General features: G+C 50.7%; 2 protein-coding genes across 3 annotated transcripts in view; one reads left to right on the forward strand and one right to left on the reverse strand.

Moving 5' to 3' along the window:
• Nucleotides 1-6358: 6358 nt before the first annotated feature.
• Nucleotides 6359-9227, reverse strand: LOC100384983 (uncharacterized). The gene is given in 10 exon segments (XM_078375646.1): nt 6359-7866; nt 7869-7936; nt 7938-8086; nt 8088-8134; nt 8137-8216; nt 8218-8356; nt 8359-8413; nt 8415-8539; nt 8604-8750; nt 9086-9227. Coding segments are annotated over 10 exon segments (1173 nt in total). The 3' UTR covers nt 6359-7645.
• The window catches only part of TWIST2 (twist family bHLH transcription factor 2), a 70852-nt gene continuing 51940 nt past the window's right edge, over nt 9053-27964 (forward strand). Inside the window, exons 1-2 of one of the 2 annotated variants that reach the window (XM_054258095.2) lie at nt 9053-9743; nt 17533-24974. In XM_054258095.2, coding sequence (XP_054114070.1) covers nt 9226-9708 — 483 coding nt within the window. In that variant the 5' untranslated portion in view covers nt 9053-9225 and the 3' untranslated portion in view covers nt 9709-9743; nt 17533-24974. Of the gene's footprint in view, nt 9744-17532; nt 24975-27964 lie in introns of those variants that run through there. The other variant, XM_054258094.2, reaches the window with a different exon arrangement.

The raw sequence follows: 27964 nt of genomic DNA on the forward strand, positions 1-27964 counted from the left end.
CATGCACACACACACACATGCACACGGAGCTGCCAATCAACTTTTTAATGCCAAAACCCTGAATCTGGGCTTGGCCTTGTGACTTTGGCACACATGTTAGGAGCAATGCACGTGCCGTGGGGCTTGTGCTCTTCTGGCTGCGGTTGGGGTTCTGAGACCACCGCGAGAGTGAGCTCAAGCCAGCCTGAGAGAGAAGCACATGCAGCGCCACCTCCAGATCTGTGACAGAGGCCATCAGGCGTAAGCCATGGGATGACCACAGGCACATCAGTGACACCAGGCAGGACTGCCAACACAGAAACCACCACCCACCCAGCTGAGCACAGTCCCAACTGCTGGCCTACAAAACTGTGAGCAAACACAATGGCTGGTGTTTGAAGGCACTAAATTGGAGGGTGGTTTGTTATGTGAGTGCGATAATAGATGTGAGATAGACTGGAAGCGTGTAAGGACATCAGTCACCCGGCTATCTGGGGAGCAGGAAGTTCCAGGTAGTCTCTTGTGTGGGGATATGCACCGTGCAGGGCAGGAGCTGCCAGCAGCCCAGAGTGATGGAGTGGAGTGAGCCAGAGACACAGAGCCCGGATTGGAGAGGTCACAGGCACGATCTTTCTCAGACTGGGTGGGCCTTCAGATGTTGGCAAAGACAGACATTTGTACAAAGTGAAGTGAGCCCTTGGAGGGAGCAGAGCAGAGGAGGGCTGAGCTCTGCCTGCATCCTGACGACACGGTGGAGCCTGTCTGCTAGCGCTGGATTTCCTGGAACTGGCAGCCCCAGCCAGAGGCTAGATGACTTGCAAGTTCTCAAGCGGTGCTGGGTCCTGCCTCCAGCAGGTGCACCTCTCTTTCTATGATGTTAGTTACCATGGACCAGAAGTGCCTGCCTCCATCCCTAGGTCGGGGTTGCAAAAGAATGATGGTATAATTCTGCCGTCCCTCCTTCACTGCCATCTGGAACACTTCTATAGAGCACAATATTTTCTCATCAGCGCTCACATTGCCTTGATGATTCAGTAAGAGAGGCTGATTACATGCACGATTCTTTCCCTTTACTTACCTGTTTTTGGGACCATGAGTCCATTTCCTAGCAATAGCCAAAAATTACCAACAAGTTTTGCATTTGAGCAACATTGAGACTTAAGGCCTTTTACCGTCAGTGACATGTTTCCGTCCATTGCAGTGACTTTTCTCATTCATGCTCATTTACCCTGAAGTGGGGAAACCCTTTTCAGTTCCTTCTGGTCCTTTTGACAGGACCGTGGCAGTTACTGATGACTTCCTTGCCTTCCGGTAGAGTAAGATGCTGCAGACTTACCTTGTTTAACCCCAGACCGAGGTCAACCATTTCTTCAAGGAGAGACCAAAATCTGAATGCCAGCAGCGCTCCTTGCCAGTGGGTGGCTCATTGTTCTAGTTTTTTTCAGTGGTCAGGGCCAGGAAATACAGACTCAAGTCCGTTGTTTCAACAAAGGTAGAATCCGTGGTTTGACTGACCTTCTTTTGTTTTACGTTTGTACCTCTTTTCTTTGAGGTTGGAGATCTTGATTACCAAAGACATGAGCATAATTATTTATGTGGCTCAGCTCACAATACAGTTTTGGAACAATAGCAATTTTATTACTAGAAACACGAATGCTGAAAGGTTTAAGCCTTTTTTTTGCAGTTCTTTTTCCCTGTAGAGTATATTTCACTACGAGGTAAGGCAATTATAGTGTTTTAAAGCTATCTTAAATTATTTTGTTTGCATGATTAAACCACCAATATATTATACATTTGTTTGATAAGGTGCATTTGTTTTTTGATTTTTTAGGGATTTTTATTTTTTTTTCATTTTACTTGACTTCACATATATAATTGTATGAACATTTACATGACTCCAGAGTCAAATCCACAAAACAAGATTTATTTGGGAGGACTCGGCTTCTATCCCAGCCCCTACACCCTATTCTTTCTCTGATTCTATTTATGTCTTGTTTGATTTTTTCATTTTCATTTTTAGTTGAAATTTGGTATATATGCCAAGTTTTTAAAAAGTTATGTGAATTTAATGCAAGGACAAGTTTGATTGTATCTCAAAGGCATTTAAAAAATATGTGCCAGCTGGGTGTCATGGCTCACGCCTGTAATCCCAGCACTTTGGGAGGCCGAGGTGAGCAGATCACCTGAGGTCAGGAGTTTGAGATCAGCCTGGTCAACATGGTGAAACCCCGTCTCTACTAAAAATACAAAAATTAGCCGGCGGTAGTGGTGAGCATCTGTAATCCCAGCTATTCAGGAGGATGAGGCAGGATAATTGCTTGAATCCAGGAGGCCGAGGTTGCAGTGAATCAAGATTGTGCCACTGTACCCTAGCCTGGCTGGCAGAGTGAGACTCTGTCTCAAATAAATAAATAAATAAACTAAACTAAAATAAAAATGTGTGCCAAAGTTCAGTGTTAGCTCCACTTCACAAGCAGATGTCAGTGACGTCAAGAAGTCAAGGCAGCAGGATGGGCGGAGCCCTGGTGTCCACCTGAACCACAGTCGGGAATCGCGGTGTCTCACCAGGATTCCATTGTGGAGAACAAGGCCCACGTTGCTTACGCAGGAAACCGCTGATTAGGAGATATGATAGAATCGTCTGTGGAGCCGAATGAGCAGGCTACAGGCAGAGCTGTCAAGGGTGGTTTCCAAGCCATAGGGCCGAGCTAGAGTTGCTGACTCATCACATCCAGAAACCAGTGAATCCAGAACCACCTGGAATCAAGGAGCTGCTCCTGCTGCAGCCAGCTCGGAGCCACAGTGCTCCCGCATCTCTCGATATCCAGTGCTTGGACACGATGCTACCAAGCAAACCAGATACCTCCGCCCTGGGCGGACCGGCGATGTGCAGGCATCTGCCCGCTCCCCTCCACATCCCTAGAGTGCATCTCACCCACCAGGGCTGCCAGAGCCTGAAAAAGGTCATTCTCCTCTTCCCATCTGCTGCCATTCAAGAAGAAAGAAGAGAGGCTAGATGGAAAGAAGGATGAGGACCCACACAGGGAGGACGATGCCACCTGGAGATGACCTGTTCAACATTGCTGGGTTAGCAACGTCGGACACTCCGGGGCAGGGCCGCCACCCTGCAGCTCTGCCTTGGGCCCCCTGAGGGATTTCTCAAGGAGATTATTTCTTATCTTTTTTTTTTTTTAATGTTGATTAGAATCTATAACATTTCTCTTTTTTCTTGACATATTGGGGGACGTATTTTTGGGGTATTTTGACACCTGTGCATGATGTGTAACCATCAAATCAGGATAATCGGGATATCCATCATCTCCAACATTTGTTGTTCCTTCTGTGGGAAACATTATAGGACTTTTCCCTAGCTGTTTTGACATATACAATAAATTACTGTTAAGCATAACTTCCCTGCAGTACTGCAGAATACTAGAACTTATCCCTTCTATATGACTGCATTTTTGTACCCCCGTCCGCCTCTCTCCCCTCCCCTTCCTGACCTCTGGGAACCACGATCCTACTCTCCACCTCCATGAGGTCTGATTTTTTAGCTCTCATAGGTGAGTGAAAACACGAGATATTTATCTTTATGTGTCTGCCTTATTTCACTTAACACAATCACCTCCAGTTCTATTCATGGCGCTACAGTAACAGGAGTTCATTCTTTTATGTCTGAATAATATTCCATTGTGTATATATATCCGGTTTTTAAATCCATCCGTCTGTGATGGAAACTTAAGTTGATTCAATATCTTGATCACCGTGAAGAGTGCTGTGATAAACACAGGTGTGCAATACCTCTTCCACATAGTGATTTGCTTTCTCTCTCTCTCTTTCTTTCTCTCTCTCTCTATTTTTATTAGACTTTAGGTTCTGGGGTACATGTGCAGAATCATGCAGGATTGTTGCATAGGTACATACATGGCAATGTGGTTTGCTGCCTCCATCCCCCCATCACCTATATCTGACATTTCTCCCCATGTTATCCCTCCCCAACCTCCCTACACCCTGCTGTCCTTCCCCTAGTCCCCCCAACAGACCCCAGTGTGTGATGCTCCCTTTTTTTGTTGTTTGTTTTTTTTTTGAGACAGAGTTTTGGTCTGTTGCTCAGGCTGGAGTGCAGTGGCTCAAACTTGACTCACTGCAACCTCTGCCTCCTGGGTTCAAGCAATTCTCATGCTTCAGCCACCAGAGTAGCTGGGATTACAGGCACACGCCACCAAGCCCAGCTAGTGTTTTGTATTTTTGGTAGAGACGAGGTTTTGCCAGGTCAGTCAGGCTAGCCTCGAACTCTTGACCTCAAGTGATCCACCTGCCTTGGCCTCCCAAAGTAACAGTGGGGATTTTTAAAGGAGGATCCTGCCTGTACAGGATGTGTGCCCTGGGCTTTCGGTTCTAGCTCTTCGTAAGTAGGATTCAATCCTGCTGGTGTCATTGTTAAAATCCAGCAGAAGATTGGCTCTTGGACTTGACATCCAGAAGGTTTTCTGATGCCCATCACCAGGAATACACTGTACTTTATGACTAGATTTTTGAAGTATCTTCAACCCTGGTTTTTAGGACTGAAAAATGCTTTTACAGTGACCCCCCACCCCCACCGCTGCTCCATCACACGGGAATGTGCTGGATGATTGAAATCTTGGCGGGTGGTGGGTGGTTGCTGGGAGGCATAAAGTATTGTCAGAATAAAGCCAATACCACGTGGTCCAAGGACTGCTTTTTCCCAGGACAGCAAGTTTCTAACATTCAGCAACGTGATACTGAAGACCCCTAGAATCCAATAAAGAAATGCTGAAATGTTGTCAAATAATTCTCAATAACCCATCTCTGAAAATTTGTGGTTTCTTAAGAGAATGGGTCATGTTCACTCCCACCTCAATCTAAGAGAGAATCATTCAAAATGAAGGCACCAAGACTAGTTGGATGGAAAAGTGTCCGTGGAGCGCTGTGTTAGTGGGAGGCTGCTGCTGACCATATTTGCTTTGCAAAGTAGAAAGTGCTGTTTGACTGGGAGATGCTGGTATCAACCCCTTGATCAATGTCATTGATCTGTCATCTGCTGGATTGAGCCTGTCACTCAAATATGGGCTGCTCTGTCATCTGCTTTCAGTTCACTAACTTCGAGTAGAGGTAACAACCCAACGTGTCACTGGGAATGGAAACCAGAGCCTTTAACAATGTCTCGGCTTTTGCCTTTTGGCTCCATCAAGAACTTCATAGAGTTAAACCACAAAAGGATCTTCCGAAGAGCTCAGGTGGGCACCTGTGCAGGCATTTTGACAAAGGGTAGCAACAATGGCATTCAAATGTGTAAATTCATTGCTTTATATAGCGCCGGAGAGTTTGCCAATTTTTTTTTTCACATCTAAGCAAGGACACAGTTTATTATCCCAAGAAAGCCCAAAGGTTGTATAATAATTGTGTCCTATTCTTTTTTTTTTTTGAGAGGGAGTCTCAGTCTATAGCCCAGACTGGAGTGCAGTGGTGCTGTCTCGGCTCACTGCAACCTCCGCCTCCTGGGTCCTGGTTCAAGCAATTCTCCTGCCCCAGCCTCATGAGTAGCCGGGATTACAGGCATGTGCCACCATGCCCAGCTAAGCTCTTTTGTATTTTTAATAGAGACGATGTTTCACCATGTTGGCCAGGCTGGTCTTGAACTCCTGACCTCATGATCCACCAGCCTCAGGCGTGAGCCACCGTGCCCAGCCTCTATTCTTCTTTTTAGACACAGTCTTGCTCTGCTGCTCAGGCTGGAGTGCAGTGGCTCACTGCAACCTCTGCTTCCTGGATTCAAGAGATTCTCCTGCCTCAGCCTCCCAAGTAGCTGGGATTATATGCACGCATCACCATGCTCAGCTAATTTTTGTATTTTCAGTAGAGATGGGCTTTCACCATGTTGGCCAGGATGGTCTCAACCTCCCAACCTCAGGTGATACTCCCTCCTTGGCCTCCCAAGTTCTGGGGGATTATAGGTGTGAGCCACCGCGCCCGCCCCTATTCTTGAAGACTGTCCCCAGGTAACAATCCCAGTAGTGTCTTTCTACTGCAGCAAGATTAAAGCCAAAATAATAGTCATCCAATTTGCTGTGAAAACACATCACCTTCTCGTACTTGCTGCCCTAAGGAAAACGTGCAATAGAAGAATCTTTCAGAACACCATGTCTTTTTTTTTTTTAAACAAAGTCGCATGCAACAAAGCACTTTTTTACATATGTGAAAGGAAGCCCTGACAGGATTTTCCATACTCAGTAATGAATAAGTACCCCAAGAACTGCATATTTACTTCCGTGAATCTTTGTTGTGTGATATTTAACTCAAGTCCAGGGAGCCTGTGCGGTCCTGCAATGAATACTCACACAGAGATACCTTGTGTTACTTAGGGTATTAATACACTGGCTTTACTAGCCTCATCACTGACTTAATTTTTACAAGAAAAAACTCAAACTGAATCAATCATCTATTATTTCCTAAATTGATGACATTTTCATTTCGGGTTTAATTCAGCAAATCCCCCTCCTCAAAAGAGAGAAATGCTGTCAGTTACCCGGCTAACTTGCAGGTGACGTTGGAAACGCTGCTAAATGTCACTGTGCCTCATTTTCTCCTATTTATGAAGTCGGTCACTGCCCAGGTAATGACTCCGAGGGACTGACAGTACAACAGGACAGAGACTCCGAATTCTGTTAACAAAGGTTTTCTCCAGCAGCCATCAGTATCACAGACTCCAACGCTTTAATTCATTGTTAAAGTGTTTTAAAATAGAAAAGATATGCGGTGAAGAAAGCGTGTCCATACTATTGAACTGGGCTGTTGGTTCTGACAGCCCCAGGGCGGCTGGGCGTCTCAGGTGAAATCCACCATGCCCATCTCTCCAGGCAGAGGAGCCTGCAATCCAGCTTGCACTCCCCTTCCAAAGCGTCCCTGGGGCCTCTGGTCCTCTGGTCCTCAGGACTGTACTGAGTCCTCTGCTGTTCAGGACCAAAGCGGAGCTGTTTTTCTTTCAAATTAAACTCTGAACTCTCTCTGCTGGAGAGAGACAGAAAGAGACACACCGACAGAGCCAGAGAATGACACAGGAGCATGCAGCAGACAGAGAGACAGAGAGACAGGCAAAGAGGCAGAGAGGCAGAGAGACAGAGAGACTGCGGGGGCGAAACAGGCTACCAGGCAGCTCCTCTACTAGTAGTAAAAGCCCTCCCCATCTGGGAAGGGGGAGATGTGGCCATCTGGGTCCTTAGCCCCACACAGGGTTGGTAAAAGAGCGGCAGATCGCTGCTGTCACTGAGCAAAGAAGCCAGGGAAAGGCCAGTTCTGGAAAAACAGGCCCTTTTCATCAGTGAAGTCCCAGGAGGGGTCGCACCCCAGCAGGGTCAGGACAGCTGGGGGGCCTGGCTTCTCTCTCTTTCCTTAAATTTTTATTTGAGAATTATAAAGAAAGGGATCAGGAAAGCTATTTTGCTGCGCTGGAGGAGCCAGGGGCCTTCCCAGCGCCGAGGAAGGAGGGCGGTCAGGCCGGGTGGGGCTGGGTGCGGTGGCTCTGTAGAACCTTTAGTCATCGGACTGTGGGGCCGCGGGTCTGGGGCGCAGACACGGAGTCACGTGCCTGCGAGGGCCCGCTCCTAGGCGTTCTACCTTCCTTGACGGACTGTTGGGAAAACGGCCCCTAGAACGGCCAGAGCCAGGGCCCCCGGACAGGGGCGCGAAGGGCCGGCTTTCTGCCGTCCTCCTCTGGTTTCCCAAGGCGGTGGTCGCGGCCCGCGGGCCCCACCTCGTGGCACGCCTGGCTGGCTGGAGAAGCAGCAGAGACCGATCGCTTTCCGGCCTCGGGTTCAACTCCACTAAGAGGGCCCAGCCCGCCCTTGATCACGCAGCTTGCCTGACAGCCGGCTTAGGCCCGGGCCTAATTGAGCCCGGGTCACCTGGGAATAGGTTCAAAGGCATCAAAGCCGTAAACCACCTCCAGGCCCAGAGCCAGCGCGGCCTGGCAAACAAAGAGCCCCCAAACCACTTCAAACGCGCTCGCGCTCGGCGTCCAGATGGCTCGGGGCCGGGGTCGGTGGTGTCGCTCGCCGAGGCCGGGCCCCACACTCCAGCCACACTGCGTCCTCCTGCTCGGAGCTGCCCGCGGGCGCCCAGCGCAGCGGAGGCCGGGCCGGGGCAGCCTCGTGCAGCTCCCCGAGCGCTCTCCGTCCTCTGCTGACCCGCGCAGCGAAGGCGGAGCACTGAGGCTGGGGCGGCCGGTAGGCGCCCCAACCCACGCCTAGCACCCCGGGCAGGGCCAGGCAGGCGGGCGCGCCGGGCACCGGGCGCTCCCGCAGAGGCTCGCTGTGGCGTTGTTTTAAGACAGTTAGAAGGAAGGTTCGGGAAGGGCGTCGGGCCGGGGCTCCCCAGCAAGCCCGGCTGAGAAACGGTCCCCGACAGGCACGCTGGCCCGAGGGGTGGCATCTCTGCGGATCTCGGCGGCACGTCTGTGGGCACGGGAGTCTCCAGGCGTCCCCGACTGTCCTCACGTTGGCGGTCAGGGCACAGAGACAGCTGCCCGCGCAGCTCTCCAGACCTCAGGCCTGAGCGTGCGGCCCGCGGTGCAGACTCGCCGCGCGCCCGGGGCGGCCAAGACCCACACAGGTTTAGGAGGCTCCCGGCTGCGTCCTCATCTTCGGGGAGCGCATCTGGGGCTGGACTCGCCTCTCGAGCCCCTCGCGCCTCTCGAGCCCCTCGCGCCTCTCGTGCCCCTCGCGCCCAGAGAGAGACCCCGCCGCCAAGGCCAACTGGGGGCCGATCTCCACGCTAAGGCGCAGATAAAGCCAGGCTTGGCCAGGCCTAGGCTGGGGCGGCCGGAGAGTGGCCCGCGCTCGGGGTGGGGGAACGGGCGGCGGGCGAGGACCCGGCCCCCGGGATGCCCTCAGCGGCCGGGGCCGAAGAGGGAGGCAAAACTGAAAGTGCCGCGCCGGGGGGCGGGGGCGGCCGGCGAAGGCCCCAGAGCTTGTCCTGCCCCCCGCCACCGCGGCCAATCAGCGCGCCGCCCTCGCTCCTGACAACTATTTAGCAACCCAGCCCGGCTAGAGTTTCCAAAAAAGTTAGAATAACTTCCTCTCCCGGAGACCTCGGTTTTGCACAAGCCGGCCTTGAAACCAGAGCCTTTCCAGCAACTCCGAGAGCGTGTGCTCAGCGACCGCGGGCTTGGCCAGCGGCGCGCGCTCGGCGCCCCGGCGCCCCCAGCCCCACGCGCGCCGGGCGGGCGCCATGGAGGAGGGCTCCAGCTCGCCCGTGTCCCCTGTGGACAGCCTGGGCACCAGCGAGGAGGAGCTCGAGCGGCAGCCCAAGCGCTTCGGCCGGAAGCGGCGCTACAGCAAGAAGTCGAGCGAAGATGGCAGCCCGACCCCCGGCAAGCGCGGCAAGAAGGGCAGCCCCAGCGCGCAGTCCTTCGAGGAGCTGCAGAGCCAGCGCATCCTGGCCAACGTGCGCGAGCGTCAGCGCACCCAATCGCTCAACGAGGCCTTCGCGGCGCTGCGCAAGATCATCCCCACTCTGCCCTCTGACAAGCTGAGCAAGATCCAGACGCTCAAGCTGGCCGCCAGGTACATAGACTTCCTCTACCAGGTCCTGCAGAGCGACGAGATGGACAATAAGATGACCAGCTGCAGCTACGTGGCCCACGAGCGCCTCAGCTACGCCTTCTCCGTGTGGCGCATGGAGGGCGCGTGGTCCATGTCTGCCTCCCACTAGCGCCGCGCCACCCACCTCCGGACCGGCGCGCCAGGGTAGGTGCTGCGCGCGCGACGGGCGCCCTCCGTTGCAAAGGGCGAAGGGGGGGCGGCAGGGGCGCACGGGCTGGGGGCTGCGCGTGTCTCCTTGGGGAGGCCCCGCGGGCCGCGGCGGCGTGGCTGCGGTGCGCTTTTCTCCTAGAGAAGGACGGAGGGCGGGCGGGACGCTCCCAGTCCCAGGGACACCCCCGAGGGCCTTTGCACAAGCGAGGGTGTCAGTTGGGAAACGAACCGTCGGACCGCAGACTCCCCCGGCAAGGCCCGAAGGCACTTAGACGGCCGCATTTTCCATTCTCGGTGGTGTATGGGTGTCCGTGGTTGGCGGTGGAAGGAGTGGGCATCAGAAAAACCTCCTGGGGCCGGCCGGGGACCTGGAGATGGGGACCCGCTGCCCTTTGAGTCGCCTTAGCGCAGGCCGCTCGCGAAGCTGCCCGAGCCGGGTTGTGCGGGGCAAATGGCTTCGCTCTCTTCCCGGACAGGGGCTGAGCGCGTTCGTCCGGTGGACACTCAGATCTCCCCAGCTGCTCGCGCCTGTGGTCCCGGCAGTCGGCGCCCTGGCCGACCCTGTGGGCGTGGAGGCGCGGGCCTGAGGCTCCACGGTTTGCCTAGGGAGAAGGGGAGGAAACTGCCCAGCGCTTCGGGGCCAGAGCAGCCACGGGACAGGGAGTGCGGGAGGACTCTGGGCGGAGGGCGCAGAGCCCGAAGCTCAGAGGCCGGGGGTGGGGAGCGGGGCGGGGGGTTGGACGCAGCCGCGCAGAGCCCAAGGCGGTCGGCAGGCAGGTGGAGCCGACCTCGGAACTGGGAGACCCCGGGTCCCAGCCTTGACCCTGGAGTGCCTGGGAGGGGCCCCGCCGGTGCTGCGTCCTGGCCCCGCAGGGGTTAGCGAGGGGTCCAGGGTGGGAAACAGATCTAGGGGACAGGGAGGCGGTGCGCGCCGGGCCCTGCGCGAGGAGAAGGCTCCTGGGACACAGCTGCCAGGAGCACTCGGAGCTCTGGTTTCCTCTGGAAGAGCGATTAGGGCGTCCTGCATCGGTTCCTTTTCACCAGACACCTTCCAAGTCCCTTCAGACAAGCTTGAGCCACAGAGGCGCCGCCCTTTCTCCGAGGCTCTGTGAGCAGGCTAGCCCCTCTCCCCCCCTCCATCCAGGGCAGTGGAGGGGCACAGGGTTCTTTTTGTGGGGGGCGCGTTAAAAATCCTTCCTCCTTAGTATGTTGTAGTTCCTCGCACATCTTGCGATGTTTTTGTAAAAGTCTCTACTTCGCACAGAAGGAATTTAGATTAATCAAGAGCACCCGGCCGCCTTTTCTCCCAAACATATCTATTTCTTTTTTATGTGGTTCTATAATACCTGCGAATGTTGTTGCTGAGGTCACGAAAAGCTGATCTAGCGCAGGTGGGTTTTATTTTTCTTTTTTAAAGCTTTTATTTCGGTGTATCTGAAAATCCTTTCGACGAAAGAGCCTCCTGAGATAGTGATAATTTTATAGTTTTAAAAAAAGGATTTTCAATAGAAAATAACTTGTGGGAATCTTCTCCTGTCTTTGTCAAAAACAGATGGAAAGTGTCTCAATCACATATTTCTCTAGGAAAGTTTGGATTGGCTTGAGTACTAAATGCTACAGTGGGGTAATACATTAATTCTGGTTTTTGCTGCCTAAATAATGAGCTTCCATTAGTTATTTCCATTTATGCTTTACCTCATTCATGGTTTACAGCACATCTGAAATAAGAACAAACAGATGAGGAATGTCATCTTTTTAAAAACACACACATTGAGGCTTGTTTAAGGAAAATGTCACTGGAATGATCATGAAGACCGCCCTCCAGAAAATTACTGAAAACAGATACTAGTAGATATAATGCTGCTAGAGGTTAGCAGAAACGTTAAAAATTCATTTAAAAATACGTGCGCTCCTCAATACTTAGAGAATCAGTCATAGGTAACCATTAAAGATTGTAGAAAAATAAAATGCAATACATGTAATAAGTAAAAACAGTGCTAAGAACTTGTTTGAAAAAAAGCCCTTCAAAATGTAATCGATAATTACACAGTTAGTGGGAGAGCCGATGATCTATACCGAGCCTGTTTATTTTTATTTTTACGTACTGGACTGTAAGTGAGTAGTTCAGACTAGTTAGTTTCTTTAAACAGATACTCTAAAAGAACAGAAGAGAAACACGGACATTTTTTTATACCCAAATGATTCAGGACACACGTTGGTTTTACTTGTCAGGCATGTTAGACAAACATCTTGTCATTCTTTTTGTTTTTAACTCATTATTCCCTATAAGCATCAATACAGTTGTAACTGGGGCGACTTCCTGAAAATGTCGCTGAACAGTATTTGCTATTTATCTGCAGCATTTCTAAGAAGCATTTACTATATGCATCAGCCAAAAATCTCTAGACATTTCAGCAAATTGTATGTGATTTTAATGTTGATGCGGGATGTTTTCGTGTATATGTATAAGAAAACCGTGTCTAGACTAACAACAACAGCGCACAAAGCCTAAATTGTCCTTTGATGCGAAGAGAAATGTAAGAGATGGTGGCGTGCGGCTGGTGCTGATAACCATCCTGCCTTTCTTCTTTGGCCTGGTATTCAAAAGCACAATTAGACAATAAATCAGGTGTCTTTGGCCAGTCAGTTGGATTCATCTGATGGAAAAATCTCAAAAGGAGTTTTTAGTATTGTCAGGGATTGCCTGAGCCTTCGGAGCAGGGTCTGGGCCACCTGGCTTGGAGGGTGGGGGAAGGCGACCATTACTTACCAGACCTTCATCTTGCTCCCTGCTGTGTGGTTAAAGAAGACTTCTCTAACTTCTGCAAAGTGTGCAGAAAGATTTTCAACAGGTTACCTTACACCACAATTTTTTTTTCTGAAAATTTCAGCTACTTTGAAGAAATTGCATGACCCCTTCACTCTCTAATATACATTAGCCTTTTCCTCCCTCCTGAAAATGTGCTTCTCAAAGGTGTTAACTGCTGTATTCTGGATACTAAAAAGTCTGTTCTTAGTGAAGAACAGAAATGCAGAATTCCAGTGGAGCTTCTGATTGCTTAGAAGAAACAGAATGAAAGGTGGAGCTCCCTGGAGTATAAGCAACGTTTTGTTACAAAATACCCATCAATAAGATCTGATGTAGGGATTTGACCTGTCAATGTGCGTCTTGTCCCCTTCAATACCAGCGGTCCTTCCTGTGTCAGGGAAGTCTTGCTCCTTGTCTTGCTGGAGAGGCGCTTCCTCGGACTTCAGCGGCCGTTTGGGGTCATTTGAGATAGAATTCTTCAGCGACGTTTTCTGAAACTCATATTTTCAGACAGATCTTGAGCTGAACCATGTTTCCATCATGCTTGCTTTACTCTCTACTGGGTAGACGGCACAGATGCTGGATTCCTTTTGCCTGGCCAAAAAAAAATTAAAGAAAAAAACCCACACACATAAAGTAAACTCTTTCTGAGCGGAGCACTATAACTCATAACTTTAGTTTAAATCTGGGCTTAAAAAAAACAAATATTTTAATAAGCCAATTTTAAAGGCTGAACTTTTATGACAGCTCTTAAGCTTAGTATTTATATTAATCTGTTCTCACTGGTGTCTTTAAGAGCCCTGTGAATGCATGCTGGAATGTCTGTGTATGTTTGTGTCTTTTCCTGGGAAAGGGTAAATGTGCTGCATAAGGCAAACCAAATACAGAGCTCTCTGGAGCAGAGCGTTCACAAATGAGGCAATACAATCCAAAGGAGAGATGGGTAAGTTACCGTAGCCAAGGAATGGAAAGCCGTAAAGGAGAAGCAGAAGCTGATAGATACGGACATGGATGTTTTCAAAGGAAAGCCAGGATGAAGCACTAAAAACAGAAACTGATTAAAAGATATTCCACATGGTCACCCGAGTCTACATGGGACAAAACTGCATAGCGCTAAACGCACACGCGCACGCACACATACACGCACACGCGTGCACACACACACGCAAGCACGAGTGCATGTAAAACTGGTGGAATCTGAATAAGGTCTGGGGCCGATATTGGCACGTTCACTGGTTATGATAATTGTACTGTTTTTGCAAGACGTCATCACTGGAGAAAGGATGAAGATATGAGAATCTGTATAATATTTCTTGCGACTTCATGTGAATCGCCGATTATCTCAAAATTAAAATAAAAAAGATAGTCCACAAAATAGTAAATCTCTATATTTAGATAAGCAAATAATCTATGAAATTACTACTAAGCTTTATCTCAGAGTAATAAACTAAAAATATGACTTGGGCAAAACTCCACACTTTTTTTTTCTGATGGTATTTGAGGAATCTCAATGTATTTCCAGTATGTAACTCATTAGAAGTGGTTCCTTATAGGTCTTAAATAAAGAGTTGTATTCCAGAAATGTGAAAGGAGAAATACCAATTATAATAGCAATACATTTATTCTGATACTAATAAATGAAATATTTTACAAAGAAATTCTGGGAAATATCTACCTTAAGCCAGTTCCCGGTGTCACAGTTGCTTTTTAAGATACTAATTCTATATTAATTTTCTTTAAGCATACACACAGAATTCTAAAGCCAGCGACTTATAAAAATTATTCACCAAGAAGCACAGAGATTGAAGTTTTAGTATTTGGAGCCATACGCAGTGAGAGGGAGAGGACATAGCAGAGGAGACACACACACACACACACACACACACGAGCTCAAACCCTAAGCCCAGTTATAGTTATTTTAAATTAATAATTGTTTTAGAAACATATTTTGTGTTTTTGTTTGGTAGAAAACCTTTGAATGAGTTTAGTGATATTAAACTCCACCTTACCTGAATGCTGATTTCCAAGTGAGAGCTGTAGCGTTAAGAAGGTCAGTTTTAAGTTGCTGTAAACTGAGGCACAGGGGGATTCTCTTCTGTGATGATTAATGGTTGTCGCTTCAAAAGCAGACTTGGATCCGAAATTGGAAAAGCCAGCGCGTAACTTGATTCCAACATGAGGGAAGTTTTTTAGTGTTTAGTTCAAAATAGAGTCATTTTGAACCCTAACTGTATGGGACATGCTTCAGATATCTGGGCGATTTCATCCACACTGCAGTGTTTAGAAGCATAGGGCGACCCTGTGATCGTGAGGATGAGGGAGCGTGACTGTGTGAGCCGACGGCAGTGTCGGCCAGGGCTGCCACTCACTGAGCAGTTTCCATCATAATATTGTTTTCCTCTGTTATTCGGCCAGGGAAAGACGCAGATGACCCAGCTTCTGTCGAAGCCTCATGTAAAACTGTAATTTGACTTCTCAGATCCTGAGAGAGATGCCTTTAAAACTGGACACATCTTTCTTTAGTTCAGGATTTCCCCTTCACTGAAATGAAAGACAGGGCTGAACTCAAAGAGCTTTCAGTTATAAAATTCTGTGATCCTGGAAAATACTCCTGTCTTTTTAGTTCGCATTCTGCCTTTAAGAGAATATCCATCAGCATCTTCTGGGGGGAAATGCGAGGGAGATTTCGTTCTGTGGTCTGGCATTAGGTTCCTGTTTCTCACGGTCTGATTTGATGGGCAGTTCACCTCTGTGTTTCTGGGTGTGCAGCTCTGGTGTGTGACTGACAGAAAAGATTTGGGCAAAGCCCTGGGTTTTGATTGACCTTCCACCTTGACCAAACATCGCACCCCACCCTGTGGCTGAGGTTTGTGGTGTGGTCACAGCAGAACCGTTCCCGCGCCAGGCAGAGCGGCTCCTCCCCAGGCGAGGCGAGGGCCGCTTTTTAGCCTCTTGCTGTGAGAGGGGAGGGTGACAGAGCCTGTTGCTGTCTTCCCCGTGGAGAAAAACATGTTGAAACCTCTATCGTTACTACTGGTTTTCTGTTGCTATACAGTCAAAATGCCACCGTAGCGTTTCTGTTAAGTCTCCCAAGTAGACGCCCCTGAAGGGCTGAGGGATTCAGGCCTGCTTCCGAGGTGGGGCTCCATGGGCAGCCTGGAGTAGAACGACCCCCTAAAAGAAAGCACAGGCCAGTCCTGTGCAATCGCGGGCTCTGCTGCCACGCGGCTTTGTCTGTTCTCCTTTGAATTCGCATTCCGTATGTGAAAATGCAAGCAGCCAGCGTGTTCTTTTCATCATGAGATCTAGAAGCACCGTTGTCTTTCCCTCATCTCGGCTCTGAGTGGTTCCTGTGACCGGTGCACAGAGGGCTCGGAGCCGCAAGCTGGCTGCCTGCGTTGACTCCCAGGACCTCTTACCTCTTCATTTCCACGACCCTGGCTTCTAACTGCACAGAAGAGTGCGCAGGCGTGAGCTAGCCTGCAGGCTTGGCAAAACCTATACCGGCTGAGGCCCTTCCGGAAAGTTTGTGTGAACTTTAAATCTCAGTCTAAGGAGATTGTTTTGTCTTGATAAATAACAGAAAAAGGCCGTTATCATTTCCTTGGGAAATGACTAAAATGCTGCAGACTGGAAGTAGAGGGAAAGGAGGAGGTGAAGGCATAGTCTTCTTCTCGTATCAGGCAGCCAGACGTCTCTGTTCACATCTCTGGAGCTGACTGGGGAACAGCATCTTCATTGAGGATTAATTTTCCTGAAATCAAACAATCCCCAGCTGTATACTACAGAGATCCTGGTTTCCGAGTAGTTGACATCTTAGGAGCGTGCCCTGCCGTCTGCTTTTCTGTTTCATGATCATCTGCAAGTGTAGCTGGGAAGCTAAGAGAGAAACGTGATCATTTCACGTTATTTTTTTCTGTCTGGTGAGTATTTCTTCTCCAGCAAGTCCCTCCTACTGCTTCCCCCAACCCAGCCCACGCTCTTATACATTCTTTAGCCAAAACAGTGTCTTTTAAAAAATGATTAACTGAAGTCCCTGCGAGCTTCCACTGTATAAAAAAGTGACAAAGCTCACCACCAGGTCCTGTGACAGCTCAGTCACTCGTGGAGGGCAAATACAGAATGACAGAGGACCCTCTAAGCGGAGTGCGTCTGGGGGCTCTGGAAGCCTCGTGCGGCTGTAGACGTGTGCTCAGCGCCCACCTTGGTGTGTGCTTGGCAATTTTCTCTCCTTCGTGGGCTTGGGTTGCTATTTTCTAAATGTACTATTTCACTGATACTAGAACAGGAGTGCCCTAATCAGATATCTGTACCCTAAGAATCCCAAGGTGCTCTGTTTTCGTTGATTTCTCTCATGCAGAATGACCTGTTTCAATGATCCCCAAACTCCCTGGGAGCCGAGCGGTGGCTGTGGCAGAGGGGGTGCATCCAGGACTGGCATTTTATGGTCCTCGAGGTAGGGCTGGGAGAGGGCTTATCTTGAGGACCTGTTAACAGGAGGAGTCCATGTGTCCCATGCGAGCAGGCAGCATTGGAAGGGTAGAATTCACTGAAGGGCATTTTACTGGATGTTAAATTATTGCTAATTCCAAAACTTTCTTTCAGGCAATTTTTTTTTTGAGAATAGAGATTTTCTTCTAATTAAACAATAAGCAAATGATGAGCACAGTTCCTCACCTCGCTGTTCACCTCAGTGTGGCTGCTTGCTTTGCTTCAGTTCACAAGGGAACAATGTCATGTAATCTCAGTGTGGAACAACACAGTCTCCATGTGCGTCCCCAGCAACTCTGTGAACATTAATCTATCATTTATCATTTATAAATGGAAAAGGTTGTTTTCTCATGAAGGACAAAGTAAAAGACAAGATTAGGATGTGAATAGGCCAAGTGATACAGAAAGAATTTCTTGAGGGATCAGGACCGTGGAGGGGATTCGTGTCCCCTAAGAACGGGTCCATTCTGTATTTATCACCAGGTTTGTGTTGGGGCCGTGTGCCTCTCTCTGCTGCCGGCCGAGGGAGACCCAGCACCTCTTCCTCAATGTCCCTCAGAGACCCAGAAGACAGTGGTTTTTCCAAAGAAGCACCCTTCCTGCCATTCCCAGAAAAATATCACCGTAAAAATCCAGCAGGCCCTCCACACTGCCTCAATAGAGGGAGACTGTCCCAGACACAGTGACTGGAAAAGAACCTCAGGTGCTTTGCCTCCTGTTTGCTCTGCGGCATCAATACAGCTCAGCAAAGTGCATCAAAGAAGCCCCAGAGGAGGCTCTGCCTCTCAGGGGCCTGTGACAATCGCAGGTGCTTCAGATGCCAGAGAAAGCGGAGGTCCCCCGAGGAAGGTGGTCAGGGGCCAGCTGCTGTGCGTGGGGTCAGGGACCGCTGGAGGGGGCTTGGGTTGGCCTGGAGCTGTTCAGGCGAGGGACACTCTGGGTGTGGTGCCCCTGCCTGACCGGAGGGCCCTCCTGTGACAGAGGAGGGAGCAAGAGGAAGGACGCTGCTCTTGCAGGCAGCCGCTCCAGCACCCTGGCCCTTCCCTTGGTCCCCGAGGCCGGGTGGGCCTTGAAGCTCTTTGATGAGGCTCAAGTCACCCATCAGGTCATGCTGATGAATGTCTGAGCGTGAGCCCAGCACAGCTCAGTGTTTGCCAAGGTTAAGGAAAGGAAGTGGCAACTCAGCATTGATTTCCTCCCCCTGGATTTAATAGCGATAGATCCAGCCGTGCAGTCAGGTACCACTTTAAAAGGCCCGGCTCATCTACAGACGGCTTCCAGGAGAGGATCACGCCAGGCTGCCGCCGAGGTTCGCAGAGGAAGCAGAACCAGCCGTGTCTTCGCGGAGAGAAGCCAAACGACCATCTCGTCTATCTCGTAAAGCATCCTTCTGCTTGAGTGTCAGAGCTCTTTGAACAGCGATACAACATTACGTTGAGGCTGGGCGCAGTGGCTTACACCTGTAATCCCAGCACTTTGGGAGGTAGAGGCCTGCAGATCACCTAAGGTCAGGAGTTTGAAACCAGCCTGGCCAACATGGTGAAACCCTGTCTCTATTAAAAATGCAAAAATGAGCCAGGTGTGGTGGCGCATGGCTGTAATCCCAGCTACTCAGGAGGCTGAGGCAGGAGAATCTCTTGAACCCTGGAGGCAGAGGTTGCAGTGAGCCGAGATCCTGCCACTGCACTCCAGCCTGGGCGACAGAGCAAGACTTCATCACTTGGACAATCCGTCTGTGTTGTATCATTTCCTGAAAGTTGCAAATATTGTTCAATGTTAATTACATAATTTTACTTTTTCTGAGCAGAAAGAGGAAAAGGGAGAGTGAGGAGACAGAAAGTGAAGCTGGTGCATTTCTGACTCCCCGGGCGCACCCACAGGGCTGTCTCGTACTTGGTTCATCGCGATGGGAAACCATAATTAACCAATTCTGAGAACTTTCAAATGCTTGTGACTCTGCGTGATCAGTGTGACTCTCCACAACAGATTTTGCAATGAATTTAAGTCACTGTTTCTGGAATAAATCATATGCGACTCTTCCCTTTAGCAAACTTTTGACGTGGTATTTTTCTAATTTGGGAAATTGTAATTAGCCAGAAACCAAAGCCTACTGACTGTGAGACGCAGGCTCGCTCCCCAAGTGAATCTCTTGGGCAGAACCCATTGTAGTCTCTGGGGTGTCCACAGTCAAGAATGAGACTTGACTGAAGTTAAGCAAGGCATGGGAGCACTTTTCTGCTCACCGCCTCGCAAGTTCCCATATGGTCCTAGGCAAGTTGTGGCCTCTCTGTGCCTCAGTTTCCCCATCTGTGAAGTAATGGACTAAGTTTCTGACAGCCCTCTGGCTACCAGGATTCTAAGAGCCAGGAGGACCCGGTAATCCCACTGTTAGGTGTATACCCCAAAACGTTTAGAACAGGTGTTCAGACAAAAAATTATACATGAATATTCATAGCAATATTATTCACAAGAGTCAAAGGAATCTAATTCAGTCATAAAAACAAATGAGGTCAGGCGCAGTGGCTCACGCCTGTAATCCCAGCACTTCGGGAGGCCGGGGTGGGGGTCAGATCACCTGAGATCAGGAGTTCGAGACCAGCCTGGCCAACATGGTGAAACCCCATCTCTACTAAAGTTACAAAATTAGCCGGGTGTGGTGGCCAGTGCCTGTATTCCCAGCTACTCGGGAAGCTGAGGCAGGAGAATCACTTGAACCTGGGAGGCAGAGGTTGCGGTGAGCCGAGACCTCACCGTTGCACTCCAGCCTGGGCAACAAGAGTGAGACTCTGTCTGAAAGAAAAGTGAAGTATGATACGTGCTACAGCATGGATGCACCTTGAAAACATTATGCTAAGCTCAAGAAGCCAGATGACTATATATCGTGATATTTGGGATTTCATTTATATGAAATGTCCAAAATAAGCAAATCCTACATACAGAAAGGAGACTGGAGGCTTCTCCGGACTCATGGGAGGGCTGTGGGGGTTGAGTGCTGAACAGGTATGGAATTTCTGTTTGGAATAGTACAGAACGTTCTGGAACTAGATAGTGGTGATGCTTTCACAGAAGGCGAATGCACTTAATTCTACTATACTTTAAAAGTTCAAATGATAAATTTTATATGTATCTTACTACCATCACCAAAAAAAAAAAAAAAATCCTACTTCCCCCACTATGCACAGCTCTGGCAACTGAGGCACTCATTTGGGGGAGGAGGGGTGCATGGCTAAGTGTTCACCCTTCCCTGGCTTTTCAGAGATGTTATCTAGTTCATCCTTCTGCATCGGTGCTTCTCTGACTATTCTAGTTGTGCCTAGGAACATTTTCCTTTTGACATCTAGTTCTTAATATGTTTACTCACACACGTGTGCACACGCACACACACACACGCACACACGAGTCAAACGGTTCTGCTGGCACGCTGTTTCTTTTGACTGCCCTCTCTTTTTGTGACATGTCGATTATACCTCTCAAAGCCTCTCCATGGTAGACTGAGTTCACTCTGGGGGCTGGAGCCAGAGAGGATTAATGCCAAGGCTTGCAGTCAGCCCCTAGCTGAGAGCTGGGAGCATTTGCCACATCTGTAGTGGGAGTGCCTGGGACCTGACGGGAAGATGCACAGAGATGGCCTGTGAGTGCACATCCCTCGCCTCCATCGGCGGGCTGCCCACAGTCCAGGGTGCACCCAGCCACTCTGAAGACCACTTCAGGCTGGTTCTGGGCTCAGAGACCCTCAAGGGGCTGGTGCCTTGATGGGATTCCTGCTCTGTGTGTGCAGGTGCTGCTCCCAGAAGACAGGGAGATGCCGGAAGGGTGGCAGTAGATCGTTCAGCGCTGGGTGCTTGTTCTCCTTCGGTTGCTGTTTTCTTTTCTTCTCCCTGATCTGTGCACCCTTTGGGTGCTCCTCGGCCACCTGTGTTTGAGACACTGTCAAAACCAACCACCTGAGAGGCTGATTGCTCTCAGGGCTCCCTCAGCCATGACCCCATCCTGTTTCTTTTAAAGACAGCATCACCTTGGTGACCTTATGCAGTCAGATTTTGAGACACTTCCAGAAACCCCAGAGATGGTGTTGGGCTCCAGGACTGTGTGAGTTGTCAGCATCCAGACGGAGGGCCCAGGAGAACACAGAGCACATCCTGAAGGATCTCACCAGGGCAGAGTTGCCAAAGCAGACAAGAACTCACGGGGTGATGCTGCTGCTCCCCCGTTCCCGGTCCCATTGCCAAGCAAAGAGAAAGCCACCAGTGGGGAGGGACAAAGGGAAAGAGATTTCCCAAAAGCTGCAGAGAGAGAAAACTCCAGATGGAGATGGGAGGACAGGACGCTGGGGCCCTGGTGGCTTCCTTAGTTAAGTTGTGCAGTCGGCTTGACAGTAACATGGGTCACCCTCAAGCCAGACACATCTTGGTCTCATGGCCCCATCAGTCACCGCCGCAGGGGTTCTTCCCACAGCTGCCGAGGCATAGAGCCCAGCTGCTTTGATTCATGAGCACATTATTCACATTTGTAGCACAGCACGCTTGCTTTTCCTGGGGGACAATCTGCTCTCCTTTCTGGCCACTTCTGCTTCTTGGCAACCACACTGGAGGCTCTACCATGTCCACCCCATGCTCTTCATGTCTGGGGACCCTGGAGCCAGCATTGCAGTGAGCGCAGGGTAACTAGAAAGGGTATCTCCATCATCGATTTTCCAACTGACTTTCAGAAGCACCATTTGGATGCCCTGAGCCAGGCCATACCCTTGGGCTCCCGGTGTACAGTGTCCCTCCCTTGTCCCCTCCACTCCTCCTCCCATTGGATGCCCTGAGCCAGGCCGTACCCTTGGGCTCCTGGTGCGCAGTGTCCCTCCCCTGTCCCTTCCGCTCCTCCTCCCAGTCCTTCTCACTGTTCCTGAAGGCTAGAACTTGGTGTCAGAGCATGCATGGAGTCAGCGTCCCTTTTATCACACTTGCCACCACCTGACTGCTGGTGGACCCCATTTCAGACCTCCCACCTATCCATGGTCTTGCTTTTCAAAGTTTCAGTTTACAGTCAACCACAATCCGAAGTTATTAAATGGAAAATTCTAGAAATAAACAATTGATAAGTTTTAACTTGCACATCGTTCTGAGTATCTTGATGAAATCTTGAGCTGTCCTGCTCTGTCCCACCTGTCTCTCTGTCATCAGATGGAAAAAACATATAGTGCATGCAGGGTCCACGCCATCCTTGGGCTCACCCATCCACTGGAGGTCTTGGTGTGTCTCCCTTTGGATAAAGGGTCTCCTGCAATTTTTTCCCACTGAGGTGCCGTGGTCCAGGCCAGCAGGGATGGTCAACCACAACTGTGGACGGAACACCACAGCCATACCGTGGACGGATCACAGCGGGGCCATTAGGCTGCTATTTTAGAGGTCACAGAGGTGAACACGCAGTGAGCTCGTGGCGTTTGCTGATGCAGGCCCTTCCTACCGTCTGCTTCCTAAAGCTGACTGTTTCAAGTCCAGCAATCATAAGTAAAAAAGCAAAAGAATAACTGGCTAAATTAAAATTCTGAACTTTCATATACCAAAAAACTATGACAATCAAAAATTTTAAAAGAACCAGGAAGAAAATATTTACAATTTATTTTGCAATGGATTAATGTTCTTACTAGAAAAAAATGGCCTTTAAAAAAAGACAATTACCTAGTAGAAAAATATGGGTAAAAAATATGAATTCATAAAAGGAGAAATTCACTTGGCCAGTAAACGCATGCAACGTTGAGCTTCAACAATATCCAAGGAATTTGGAATAAAACAGGAAGATACTATTTTTTATTACATTGGAAAAACATATAAGTATAATCTCCAGTATTGGGGAAGGTTGGGGAACCAGGCCATCCTACTAGCCCGAGGGAAGAAAACCTGCACAACTTTCCTAAAGGAATTTTGACGGCAGATAAGAAAAGATCTAGGACTGGAAATGCCCTTTGCACGAACAATTCCACTCCCAGGACTTACCTTAGGTGACTAATGGCAGAGCTGCCTAGCAACAAAGACATTTCACATCAGCTTCATTCACGTTAGTGGGAAATTCAAATGTCATTATTGGATAAAGCATGCTTTGTCCGCAGGCTGGAACAGTATACAGCCCGCAGGTGTGTGTTGTCGGTGGATGTTCAATAGCGTGACGGCCGTGACGTGGAACGGAGCAGTCCATACGACCTCAGGTTGGAGAACCGGCGTGTGTGCGTGCACGCGTGGGTGTTTGTCCTGAGACAGTGGCGAGAATGAATGTTTCCGGACCATAAGTTTGATGAAAGAGCTTCCTTTCCTTCCTATGGGTTTGAAAAAAAATTATTTCTAGATTTTCTACAAATGCCCTGTATTACTTCTGCAATTTGAGAACACAAATACAGAGGAGCCCAGTGCTTTGTAAAGACAGTGTGGAGGGCACAGGCTCACCCACCCTCCCTCCAGAAAACGGCATCTACCCCCAGTCCCATCATAAGGCGGTGCCGCGAAGACACAGCTGCCTTCCGCTAGGAATGTCCTCACTGGGACTCCCACTGGGGGTGACGACGAAGGCTCTCACTGAAGGAATAGAAAAGAGTGGCCTGAAAAATCTCGTTTTCTATCTCCTGCCGTCTACACTAAAGACGCCTGTCCATCATTTTCACGGGATGCCTTCACGTTAGGATAATTTGGAAGGTTGCATCCGGATGTATCAGTGTGGCTGCCCGGTGCAGCTGACGGCATCCTTTGCAGTGAGGGCTGAGTGGTCCCAGCTCTCCCGGCTGGCCCTTACCCGCTGGGCACTTCATGCTGGGACGCCAAGCTCATCCCCACGCTCTTTTAGATGTCAGCATCCTCATTTCTTCTGCCTTTTTTTTTTTTTTGGTCACTCCTCTCTGTGTATTTGGGGATATCTGTTCTTAACCGTAAACCACTTCAGCTTCGTGGAAGCAAGTGGGAAAAAACCACAGTGAGCTCCTCGGCTGTTCCCTGAACTCGGATTCAGAAGAGGTACTTTGACCCCCAACTCAGTCAACGGAGCTAGAAAAAGTCCTTTCTCAGCTACTAGAGGCGTTTTACTCACCTTTTACCAGATCAAAAATGAAAACCACGTGTCCCCCTGGCCTTGCTGATGAATGACGAATGTGTGGGACTGAGGAGAGCCTGGGGTAGAGTGGCCACCCCTGCCTGGGCATCCCTGCGTGCCAGCTTCTCCAGAACCGTGGCCCTGCTGTTAGCAGCCTCGTCTTGATGGGGGAAGCACCATGCCACACAGCCCCGGAGGCTGCAGACCAACCAGGCATGGAATCCCTCCTTTCCTTTCAGATTCTTCACCATAATCTAATTTTTGTTAAGCCTCTCTTCCTTTGCACCCTGGGCTACATTTGACGCATATTTCTGGCAGATTCTGGGACCACCCTTGCCAGATGAGCAAATCCTTTTCAGAGAGATGACTGAAATATTTGTAAGTTTCCATCAGCATGAGGGGAAGGGGTCGGAGGTGCGGGGCGGGGGGACCTCCCCGGCTGTGCTCTGGCGTCCTCTCTGCTCCACATTGTGCCCCAAACACGCGACCGTGAGCAGTGATGGGCGGCTGGTACTCAGCTGGAAGACACACATGCTCACTGCCGTGGAGACATGAAGAAACCAGGAGGTTAACGGCCAGGGTTGGTCCCCTCCGCGGGCCTCCTGCATGAATCAGAGCCGACTGGGAGCAGGAGTGACTCACAGCCATGGCGTTTTGTCTTCTGCCTGTGCAAATAAACAGAGCAGGAAGGTTTGAATGGGCCGGGCCTGGAGCAGAGAGCGGGGTTGGAGGCGGCTCCCATTTCCAAGGCGCGCCCCACCCGGCCCCCAGGCCAGGGCAGCCTGGGGAGGGGAGAACTAAGGGCACCAGGCAGCCCACCCGCCTGGCCAAGGCCAGCGGGGCAGGGGCAGAGAGGCTGGTATCCCAGGGCGTAGGGGGGGTGGGAGGGCGTGGGGGCCTTAGCTTGCTCTGTGGGGGACACTGCCCTGGGGTCCACCCTGTCCCGGGGTCCACTTGGCACAGACACCCACCAGGCCTGCACCCCATGCCTTGCACCCTGCCCCTGGGAAACATCCGTGGGGCTGTCCCCTTCTCTGAGCACCTGTGAGGGGTCCTCAAGGTTTTCCTCTCCTTAGGGCCCCTGGAAAGTCCAGAGTCGGGGGTGCGTGGCTGGGTCAGGCCTGAGATCCACCCAGGAGCAGAGAGATCCAGAAGGCCTGCAGGGGGGACCGGGAGGATGCACCCACTGCGGGGCTCAGCTGAGGGCATAGACAGAGCAGTGGGCAGAGCCAGGAAGTGAACCCAGCCAGTCTGTTGTCTAAAATATGAGATTTTTCCCTCCAGGCCAAGTACAGCTCCATCCTACTGAGTTGTGTCATTACGACTGGGGCTCTCTGCTTCAAACGACGGCACACTGGGACCTCCCCACACCGCAGGGAGTATCTCAGAGAATGAGGGGGGCCTGGATGTGGCCGGGCATCCGCCGGTAGCTTCAGCCTGGGCATGGGAGCCTCCAGGTCTAGAAGTGGCAGATCAGACCCCTGCCCCACACACGTCACCCACCTGACGTCTCTGGGCCCTGGGTGACCCAGCCTCATGCCTGCAGGGTGAGTCTTTGAATTTGCAGGTCCAGGGCCAGCTGTGCTGTCTGCTCTTTTTTTTTTTTTTTTTTTTTTTGAGACAGTATCTCTGTCACCCAGGCTGGAGTGTTGTGGCATGATCTCAGCTCACTGCAACTTCCAACTCCCAGGTTCAAGTGATTCTCCTGCCTCAGCCTCTCGAGTAGTTGGGACTACAGGTGCATGCCACCATGCCTGGCTCATTTTTTGTACACACACACACACACACACACACATTTTGAGTAGAGACGGGGTTTCACTGTGCTGGCCAGGCTAGTCTCAGTCTCCTGACCTCGTGATCCACCTGCCTCAGCCTCCCAGACTGCTGGGATACCAGGTGTGAGCCACTGTGCCCGGCCCCATCGGATCTTTTGGAACTTGCTTTTCTGCTATGGCATTAGACACATTCTCCAACCCAGAGGACCCTCACTACCACTGCTCAGAAGTCTTTTCATATGTGGCATCACGAATGCACGATTTAGGTGGTCTCCGCAGGTAGGGAGCAATCCCCGCTGTCTCCGCAATGTCGTCTTGGGTGGCGGTAGCACCATTCGCCATGATGAACCGGTTCCAGTGATTCTGTCACGCAGTGCCCAATCAGCCCTTCTTCCTGGCCCAGTCTCCTGGGTCTGCTGTCCCCTCTTCAGGTCCTTCTTTGCGTGGTTAGCCCAGGCGCCCTTCTCTGTCACTGACCTAACTCCATCGCTTAACCTGTTAATGGAGCAGTGTGGACGATGCACCCCACACCGTGTCTGGCATTCCCCAGGCCCACTGAATGTTGGCTCTTTTCCGCCTTTCACCTGCTGCCAGCGGGATGACCGCGCCTCCCAGACACTGCCCCAGGTTCCCCATTAAATGGGTTCTGCCTGCTCTCCTGTGAGCCGCCTCTAACCCTGGACACCCTCTATGGTGAGCTCCCCAGGCCAGGAGTGTGTCTGTCCTTTTCACCCTGTACCAAGCAGCAGCAGCAGTTGCCAGGAAGAGCAGGGGTGAGGTGAGCAAACCCAAGTGCTTGTTCTTCAAGCATGGTGCCTTCAGCCAGCCGCAGTGGCTCATGCCTGTAATCCCAGCACTTTGGGAGGCCAAGGAGGGCGGATCACGAGGTTAGGAGTTCAATACCAGCCTGGCTGACATGGTGAAACCCTGTCTCTACTAAAAATACAAAAATTAGCTGGGCATTGTAGCAGATACCTGTAATTCCAGCTACTTAGGAGGCTGAGGCAGGAGAATTGCTTGAACCCGGGAGGCAGAGGTTGCGGTGAGCTGAGATTGCGCCACTGCACTCCAGCCCGGGCAACAGAGCAAGACTCTACCTCAGGAAAATAAAAAAGGCTCGTTTTTTTCATGTTCCGTGGCTTCGCGCTGCTCTCCTCCAGCTAGAATCTCCCCGACGCCTGCCAGGACCGCCTCCAGTGCCCCCTTCTTGGGGATCCTCTGGCCACCCCTCCTGGTGGCATTTGTGGTGACTCCCACAGCCTTGTACGTCCCTTAGTGGCCTGGTGGCTGTGACGATCTGTCTGTCGTGCCAGGAGCACTTTCAGGACCCTGTCCTTGTCATGTGTCCGGATGCCTGGCTCAGCCCGTACCCTGCCCAAGTGGGGGTCATGGGGGGGCCCTCTGTTTCCCCACCAAGTACCCAAAGAAATTACCCTGTTCTGATGCAAAAGCACATTTTCTGTGCGTCTGTGATTTACAATTCCCTCGCTGCCTTCAGAACGGGACGCACTCGGCCGCCTGCGGGTCTTGTGTTTGCCCAGACAGAGGAGCCAGCCTGCTTTTTCGAGGGCCTTTTCCATTCTCGAAGTCAGCAGTTGGAGGGAAGGAGGCTGGCTGTAAAGTGGGAGGGGCCACAACCCCTGAATTTCTTCTGCAGAAGAAAAGGGGTAGAGGCAGAGAAGGAGAGAGGGAGAGGGAGGCTGTAGGACCACCTAGTCCCGAGACGTCGGGGGGAAAGCGATTCATCTGATCTGGGATGCAAGACTATTTTGGGGAGTAGAATGCCCTGCCTGCAACACACACACACACACACACACACACACACACACACACACGAGTCCTCAGTAAAATACCCCGTTCTCGCCAGGCTTTCTGTAGTGGCTCTGGGGGTAGGGGCACAATAGAGAGGTCACAGCGGGCTCTTGGGGCGGTGTGGGCTGAGGAGGAGGCTGTGTGGAGAGAGCTGTGGCTGGGAACCCTTCAGTAAACGGAAAAGAATCTTTTCCCCTTGGCACAGACCTGGCACGGAGGAGCTGTCAGCAAGCAGGCATGGGAAGATTGAGAGCACAGAGGGG

The sequence above is a fragment of the Callithrix jacchus genome, chromosome 6, assembly GCF_049354715.1.
Source record: "Callithrix jacchus isolate 240 chromosome 6, calJac240_pri, whole genome shotgun sequence".
NCBI lineage: Eukaryota > Metazoa > Chordata > Mammalia > Primates > Cebidae > Callithrix > Callithrix jacchus.